General features: G+C 38.3%; 1 protein-coding gene across 1 annotated transcript; it reads right to left on the reverse strand.

Annotated features, from left to right (window-relative positions):
* Window positions 1-229: 229 nt before the first annotated feature.
* Window positions 230-3,004, reverse strand: nkx1.2lb (NK1 transcription factor related 2-like,b). The gene is made up of 2 exons (XM_076293047.1): window positions 2,602-3,004; window positions 230-942 (listed from the first exon to the last, which is right to left on the reverse strand). The coding sequence occupies exons 1-2, from the start codon at window positions 3,002-3,004 to the stop codon at window positions 230-232; spliced, it is 1,116 nt and encodes a 371-aa protein (XP_076149162.1).
* Between the last annotated feature and the right edge of the window lie 6,839 nt (window positions 3,005-9,843).

Genomic DNA, 9,843 nt, shown 5'->3' on the forward strand with positions numbered 1-9,843 from the left:
GACAATAAAGAAAGTTTCTAAGTGCATTAAAAGGGTTTCTTAATATCCCTGAACGCAAGCTAAATTTGCAATTGACATTCTCTCAAGATCATTAGAAATGTTTAAAATATTATTAAAATATTATACCTTTTACAAAGTGATTCGACACATGACTTCAATGGAATATGTAGAAAAGCGTATTTCCATATTTACAGTTTTTCTTCTTCAGATGTTTTGTTTTGATTAGTTTTCATAAGTGCGGAGTGTAAAATGTGGGCGCTCCATATGTCTGTGAACCTAACATGAAAGGTGAGAGAACTGCATGACTTGGCAGAAACGGTAATTGAGTCGTACAGACAAGTCCCCCTGGTGCATGGCCCGGGTAGCTGGTGTGCATAGACAGATGACCGCCCATTGGAGGGGACGGACTCAGAGGGCTGAGGCCCCCCAATCCGTTGCTCTGACCGTTCGTGCCACTGCCAGTTGGGGCACTCGTATCTGCCCCAGGATTCTGTTTTTTCCACTTCGTACGCCGGTTCTGAAACCAGATTTTCACTTGTGTCTCTGTCAAGCTGAGTGACAACGCCAAATTGAGTCGTTCACAGACGGAGAGGTACCTGGTAGACTTGAATTTGTTCTCGAGTGCAACAAGTTGTTCGTAGGTAAATGCTGTACGAGCCCTCCGAGGCTTTCCCGACTTGGAGTCTGAACCAGAGCGCTTTCTCTTAGGTTTTACCTGGTTGCTTTGACCGTTTGATGACGACTGCTGATTTGGTGTGCAAGCAGGACTCGGACTTTTCTCTGTCGCGTTGTCCTCTTCATGGGGATCTAATCCTCCGTCCGCGTTGCTCATAAGCGCGCTGCTACTCTCCTCGCTACAGAGCTCGTCCTGCATCTCACTGTCTGTGTGGTTCCCCTGGATGAAGTCGTGTTCACAGTCGTCAGACCTGTATACATAGCTATCTTCTGTAGAAAAATGTAAACAAAATTACTTAAAAAGTAACCTATCCAAGTAGCCTACATTTACCTTATAAGATGAATTTTAATTAGCCTATGTAAATTAACTGAAGGTGAACACAAGACACCTGTAAATGAACTCGAAGAAAACGTGGTCCCTCCAGAGATTTCTAGCGGTTTGCCATAGGCCAATAAGTTATGATACCAGGCCAAAAAGCACGCATGAATACCAATAAAGCAAACAATATGGGAATTCCCTTGTTGAAATCTACCCAAATATATTGAATAACGAAATTGAATATTTTACGCACAAAGATGGTTAAAATAATTAGATTACATTCCCTATAATATTAACAAGATAACACAGGAAAAATATACAAACTACATTGCAAATGTGTAAGAAACGTATTACACGTTGTATTTTGTACAATTTTGGCAGATCTGCAATCGCACAGACGCGCGCACTGTTTTAGAATAAGAGTCGTGTGTGACAGATTCGACTAACTGTGTCAAACGTGGAAACCGTGTGAACCACTTTTTACATTTTTTTAGACAGATGTTGTTCAACTTCGTTAACTTGAGAAAATGCTCTGAATCCCTTGTACCAGTAGGCATATGCGATTGTTTAACTCGGTGTTTGGCATGGCAAACCGCTAAGTCTAGGCCGACTTGTCAGAAAGTAGCCTACCCTACTGTCAACGACAGACGCATGATCAGCGAGTATATATCATTATTGTAAGACCATACATTTCTTAAGCAGCTTGCAGTTCCCACAATATAACAATTAAGAATATAGAGTTAGTCTACATTTTGGACAATTAGTGTTAAAGTCTTGGTTGGTAGGCTACTGAAGTTTTTGAGTTTGATTGATCCGGTTAATGAACTCGGCTAAACGCTGTTTTCCTTTCAGAAATTCCATATCAGAGTAGGTCCTTCAGTAAAAGTTTTGCACTGAGGAAAGTCATGGACTGAAACTTTTGCACAGTACCTTGCACTTTCTTTTGAACCTTTTGCACACTTTTTGTCTGTAGAGCCCCTGATTTGTATTTCCAAAGAATATGAAGATCGAAACTAACTTCTTGGCTCTTTGTGTGTGTCCTTCGGCTGTTTAACCTTACCTTGACAGCCGCATCAGAAAAACCAATGGACTGAAAACAAGGCACAGCTCAAGCTTTATTTAAACTCTTCTGCAACAACGCCGATGCTATACAGGTTGTGATCATCTGAAGTCAATTGAAACTTGTTTAAGTTGCTCAGACTGTACGCCTATATTTGTTAGGGAAACTAATGCCATGTTGACATCTATTAATCAGCAATGCAGTGTCAATTTCGGTAAATGTTGGTTAACAATTTCACCTTGACAGTGTCTTATTAGTCACTTAAATAGGCTAGTCCTCAGTGCAACACTGCGGAGAGTTTGCATCTTACCTAATTCTTGAAAATTAAACTTGGCATGACAATTTAGGCTGTAGCCTACTATCAGATATATTGAGTAGGCTATAGCCTACTGTCCATAACGTTAGTTATAATGATAAAATGCTGAGATTAGGCTATTTGTTTAAATTGAGGGATTCCTACACTAGTTTGGTTTTCTGGTCATGCGATAGGCCTAGGCTATTCTTCAATGTTGCTAATCTGTGAAAGTATTCGAAGTAGGCTACTCACTTGATAATGATGAAGATTTTTTACAAGTATCGTAGTCTGTGTATGTTTTCTGGTCGGATCCATGTGACGATTCCTCGTCCCCTCTGTTCTCTGCCCCTAAGGTGAAATCGATGACTGTTCTTGGTTTTTTACTTGTAAACTTATTCGGATCCAAAATGTCCAAAACTGAAAATGAAGTCGTCCGATGGACCGTTGGTGCGACGGCTGGCGCGGGATCTTGTCGCAGTGAACCGTCTCCTCTCCCACCTTGTAGCACTTCTCTTTCTAAATCGTTGGCAGACACTCGCTTCGGGCTGAGGTTGTCCATGCTCTCCGGAGATACCGCCACAATAACCGCTGTCTGTGCGACCACTTCGGACGCAGGTGGAGCGATTGCTGTGTCTCCAACCTGAGTCTTGTTCATAATTTCTACAGGGGAAAACACTCCCCCTTTCCCCGCTGCCCTGCGTTTTGCACAGCAACGATACTCGGTTGTTTACTTAGGCTACAAAAATGTAAAAATGTCCTGAAATATCAAAACCATTCAGTGACCTCTTCCTTCAACACTGAGAGTTGACAGTTCACTGCTGGATGTTGGTCTCCTTTGCTTGAATCCTTTTTGGGGTTTAACCATCACCCCAAGACCTCCAACGTGCATGACACACATGCGCCTCACTTGCACTCTCTGTGTGTCACCCCTCCCCTTGCTTTTCCTGCCCTTACCCCGTCGCCAAAACTTAGACATAAGCGACGCCTTACTTATGTATTCATATTCCACCGTGGATTGTAATTGGCTACAAATTAATCCCATGCCTTTAATAGCCTATTATCTCCATCTGCGGGCGTGAGAGGCAACAGAATCGAGCCGGGAGTGAGCGATGATGTGGCCCATGATATACTAAGCTGTCAGTTCACAGTCGACGCCAAGTCCAGCCGACTGGAAAGTCTCTAAATAGGCATATTTTTCTGCCTCCCTCCTTTCTTCATAGCGGAAGAGCTTATGATAATGATTGTTTCATGATATATTCAGGAGAAGATAGAGCAATTAAACGCGGTGGTCTAGGGACTCGATAAAACGGAGATGTCCTTTACAATATACATATTCAGGCAGGTAAAACGCGTTAAAATTGGCTGCAATATTTAACGACTATTTTCATTGCAATTATAATGAGGTGATTTGGGTCCTCACAGTTGTCTTGCAAATGGTGTCTCAATATCTGACATAAATCTTACCGTTTGCTTGATTAAATGTGGTTTAGTGATAGGCTGCGTTTTCTCTAAATGGAAACTACGTTTCACTTAACTCAGTTCAAAAACTCGATATACAATAATTGCCTTTCCAGTGAAATATTGATTACTAATCTGGTATATCATTATTAAGCCAAGAACATAATAGATTTAAAATTAGACTTTGAGATCGTGGCATATTTATTTAGAAAGGCAATAATTATCCCCATGAAAGCTATTAATTCAGGTTTAGCCCCCTGAATTCTGTGCAGTGACTGCCCTAAGCTGTGTAGGCTAAGGTTGAGGACTTCACAACTTAGATACTGTGGAAAGAGAACAGCCCCACAGACTGAGAGGCATCTATAGTTCATAGTGATCTCTGGAAATGTAGGCCTAGATATCAAAAGCTGGCCAAAACAACAACAAAAAAATGTAATTATCACTGGAATAAAAGAAGATTATCACATAACCTGCACCTGGATGAATATTCCGATGTTCCCTTAATGCATAATGAAGCTAATGAAACAGAGGCTGTCCTGGCCTGTTTAGAATTTAAGAGCTATTATTGCAACCAGATTTGATCAGTATCCCATGATGCTGGGTTTCCCATATTCCCTGAAGGTATTCAGCAATTCTACATGTTATTATAATGTAGAAATGACACATTCTCCACATTTCTCTCATGGCAAACCTTATGTAAAAAGTGTCAAATTGTTCTTGCGGTAAGTTCTTTGCCAGAAGGTTAAAGCTTTTTTGTATAGCATTTGGCAGCAGACCATTTCTTATTCAAGTAAGCAGATCTTACAACAATGAAGGATAAGAAACACAAAACAGTATAGAATCTTTAAATAGATGAAACATTACTAAGGTGATTTAAACTTAGAGTATGTTTTTCTGATGAGATGTATTCAGGCCATTCAATGATTGCTTAAATCAATTGACCCATGTTCTGGTCCCATCACATTACGACTTTGTACAAGATGTTTTGTCTTATTATTTGCAATGCATTTTATGTAATTTAAAGAGAGGCCGTTGTGTCTGAATCAAAAAGGCATCACCACTTTCACTTGATTCGTCTCATCTCATGCTCTCTGTTGCCTGGAACCTAATAAACTAATAAAATACTTTAGGTTCCAAAGGCCAGTCAACAGATTGAGAGGTGGTAGGCCCAGTGATATTATAATTCCCCCGTTGAGTCTGATATCCCAATTTATTCACATAATGCCCTACAATTTGCATTTAAATAGTCTCTTTCAACGCTCCCTTTCTCTAACAGCTTGAGCCACTGTCTCTTCACGAGTTACGAGCCCATAGCTACTGGATTATTTACCAACACTGAACTTGAGGTATCTATCACGTGTCAGTCTGATATAGCAATGCATCAGTCATTCACAAATGAATCATGTTAAGTATGAAAGCATGGGAAATGTTCCCAAAAGTAAAAATAGGATTACCTTTTTTTGTAAAAGGGTCCTTTTGAACACAACAGGCTTTGTAATGTGTTAAAGTGGCAACATTTACTTTAGTATATTATTTTACTTTTTGGTCATATTTGCAACCATATGCACACACACACACACACACACACACACACACACACACACACACACAAAGTATGTGTGTGTTAAAAAACAGATCACTTGCCATTATATAATATTTTAGAAATTGTGTCTGAATCATCCTTGTGATCAATCAAAAAGCCTAATAAAAAAGAAAACAAAAATGATTACTTTAGTGTAATTCTATATGTGTAAATATTTATATGAAACACAGACAATCATAACCTCCCCATTTGTATTGTATCTAGTTATATTTAAAGCATCCATTAAATATGGACACACACACACACACACACACACACACACACACACACACACACACACACACACACTAATGTCCATGTGTTGGTTGGGATGGCATGTTCTGTGGTTAAGGATAGGGCTGGGGGGTTGGGCATCTGCAGTATTGGCAGTAGCAATTGAATGCCTTTAAATGAGCCTCAGAGTGGTGGAAGCTGACCGTGTCTCACTGCCAACACAGATGATGCTTCAAATGACCATAGATCAATATTCTGACCGGGTGTCTCCTTCTGATAAGAGAGGCCAAGACAATGTTGACTATTAAACTTGACAGCTTGAGATATTACACTATTAGTTATGGTATTTTTAATCATCTATAATATTTTGGTTATAATTAATTAATTATACAGATTAGATTATATCTACAGCAGTGACGAGGTTGGAGGCATCTATTAAGGCTAGTAATAGGATAAGAGAAATCCTGTCTTTGTGATGAGGCCTCAAATACACCACCACTTTAGTCTAATGGAGGAGAGCAAGGACATAGGAGAAGGAAACTATAGTATAGATGTGCTGTTTAAAAGAAGAATAATCATTACAGATATTATGAAGACATTTATATGTATTTTTTAAAAAGAAAGACATAGGCCTACATACATTGCTGACATGGAAATATACATGGTCATGTATAAAATATAAATATACTAAATATTAAATAATATTCCTTGATGTATATTTTCCAGGTATTGTTTTGTTGATTGTCACTATTAAATCTTTAGAGCTGCGACAGATGGCTCATCTAAATTTTAAATTTGAGCTTTTCAATGGAACAGAGGCTGTTCAATGTAACATTTACTCTTTGATCAATACATTTGTACAGAATTTGTCCCTCTAGGTTAACCTAATGCCAACAATAGCATTCACAGTGGCACATTCTCATCATGCACTGATCACATGTACAGAGCTTTACAAGGTTTGCCTGCAGAATCAAAGTTTGGGTTCAGGCCACACTTGGTCACCATTAGGGCATCATATCAAATAGATATTCATATAGGTCTCAGGAAGACATTTTCCTCCTGCACTGAAACATCATTGCTTCACCTTCATTTTTGTCAGATGATCAGATTTATGTCCATCGTGTCACTTGTAGATAAGCCTTTAAATTGTGGAGCTTGCCAGAGACACAGTGGTAGTTTAAACACTGTGGAACTGACTGCCCTTATAAGGTTCATTAACAGACAGTGGAGTGGATATAAATCTACTGACGCTGCACTCCTTTGTGGTAGCACACATAGGATGCTGTGACATTCACACTAGATTACAGTCATCTAATTAGTCAGTGAATGTTCTAAATTTCCAGCCCTCCTTTAAGATCTTTAACCTTTGTGTATGCTGGCAAAATTGTATGCAAAATAGCCATGTTGTGATCTATATGGAAGGGATTACCGATAGAGATGATGACAATAGACTACTTTAAGACCAGCTTTTCTTTAATGCAGTATTATTGTCATAGCAATAGTATACTTTAAAGGTTAAACCAAAGGCTACACTTATATAGCACTGGTCTCATCAGGTGGAACCCGTGGTCATGTCATGGATAAAGAGACAATGTTGCGATAGCTGATGCTATGCAATGCCATGGTAGATCAAATAATGAAAAAAGAAAGCACCGTAGTAAATAGCATCGGTCATCCAACTTCATACTCAGGTACTGGTGATGACTTGTCATTCTCCTTGCGGGTAGCAACAATGTTCAATTATTAAAATGCTGAAAGGGCAGGGGACTAAGTAAGTGTCAGGATATGTTATCTCATCTAAACATCATATAATCGTAATTGCAATGTGCTTCTAACACTTCAGTCCATGAGTAGATAAAGTAATGATGAATAATTAATTTTGAGCATGTAATGGAGGCACTGGTACATCATAGTTAGTGTCTCTCTTCACAAATAGCTCCTCTTGTTCACGTCAAATTCAATCAAGCCAGTGGAAATGTGCCTTAGCACAGCCAATTAAGACAAGACAGTCCCGTAGAAAATAATTAAAAAACTACTCTGCATAAGATCTCTTGCACACATCATAGTCAGTCAAGATTGGTTCCATACTACATTAAGCATTACACATTAAAATGTAGTTTTGGATTTTCTTTGAGAAGGAAGTGTTTTGTCTTCATAGTCAAAAATGTCTCGTCACACATATCCATAATATGTATCTAGCTGTAGTGGTGGCACTGTGAGGCAGGGAAAAGTTATCCAAGGTCCCTGCACTGACAAGGGTCCCACATAGAACATAATTACCAACATCATTATTATGGGGGAGGGGGGGGGGGGGGCACCATTTCTAGTGGCACCTCTGTCTAGTTGTGATATAAGTGAATAAAAAAAGGATAAACTACTTTATGCCTCTGTCTCTTCTTCATATTTTAATACATTTGAATAAAATATTTTCACATTCATTCATTTTCACATTCAACACATTCATTTGTCATTGAATTAAGCAAATGCAGTACAAGATGTAATAAATCTATGTTAATCACCAGAAACTGGCAATTACTGTTATGACTGGCTTCATTTATGGTCATACTCACTTAGGCTACATTCATTTTCATAGCTATTGTTAATTAAGACCACGGCCATTAAGTCTCTAATTAACAATTAGCATAAACATAATTACTGAATGGTGACATTCAACCTGTTACATTGTTAAAATTATTTTAGGAACTGCCTCCAGAGAAACTGAGCACTAGTGTCATAATGGCAGCACTTTGTCTTAGATGCTTGTGCAGTGCAATGGACACCCCATTTCAGTTAGGCAACATCATGAGAATATAATACATATCAGATTATATACATCCAACATTTTCATTGCAGTGCAAGATGACAGCTCTTTGAAATGTATTTTCTTTAAGGGTTTGGTATTCACATGATGACTCACAAATTCTAAAATATTCATAATTTACATACTTTTGAAACATATCATTCAATGATGTGCGTGTGTGTGCGCGTGCGTGTGTGTGTTTTAGTGTTGAAATATAGTATTTGTTATTATTAATATTGATGTGCACATGGTGCATATGAATACATTTTTGTAATCATACTTATATTTTTAATAGATCATTCATTTAGAGATGGAAGATATTTTTTAATGATATTTCTATTCACACAATGAAGTATGAACTAAGTGATGTTAATAAACTAACTAAACTAACAGGCCTATACTAAAAAGTGACCATACTGCTACTGGCATTATGTGCTAGCACTTTAACATGCACTATAAATATACACTGATGTCACTAGAAAGCATATATAAAGTAAAAAAATAGACTACAGGGCAGTTCCAGCGTTATGGATGTGACAATTGGACTCATATTGGTAAACAAAATGCCTTAGAGTGGGGGCAAAATTAGTATCAGTGAATTAATTTGCATAACTTTTAATGTAACCTCTGTCCTCTGAATACTGAGAAATCCTCAAATTTCATATAATCAATTTCATCCTAAGAATACAAGGCATTTTATCAGCGTTATGGATGTGACATGAAATGGACACACTTTTGTGAGAGATTACAGGTTTTCTACAAACTCTGTGAATTTTGAAGGTAACTGCCGAAACTATGATATATGTAGCATGAAGGAAATTGAATGAACACAAAAAGTGTGTTTTTGACACTCTGCGTCATTTTCGTAATGCATTATGTAGGAAAAACTGGCGTTATGGGTGTGACGGTTTCACGTTATGGATGTGACGTGTCTGAACCAGTCCTCGACAAACTACATAAAACACATAATTAAGTAGTGAATTTTGATATGAAACAATTGAAATAGTAATCATGAAAAACTAGCGATGAAATTATTGCTTCCTCAGTGCCCACTAAGATCCACAGGAAGAATCAGGACAACAAGTCATTTAAAATATAAAATATATATACATATATATTTTTACCGTCATCAACTGAAAACACCAGGGAACATGTACCTAGCCCTATAACTAGCCCTACCTGAAACGTTGCACCCAAGATGACAAAATATTTATGGTATGTTAGTCTCAAGAGCCCACATCAACCTAACCCATACCAACTCATTTGTGATTTGCACACATAAAGTACATGCACGCGCATGTGCACACACGCACACGCACACACACACACACACACACACACACACACACACACACACACGCACAGTCGCACACATACAGACAGGCAAGCACACACACACATAAACACATTCAGACAGGCA

The sequence above is a fragment of the Alosa pseudoharengus genome, unplaced genomic scaffold (genome assembly GCF_046254945.1).
Source record: "Alosa pseudoharengus isolate Yale_2024_CS ecotype anadromous, Long Island Sound unplaced genomic scaffold, YU_APseudo_1.1 YU_APseudo_1.1_scf_19, whole genome shotgun sequence".
Classification (NCBI taxonomy): Eukaryota; Metazoa; Chordata; class Actinopteri; order Clupeiformes; family Clupeidae; genus Alosa; species Alosa pseudoharengus.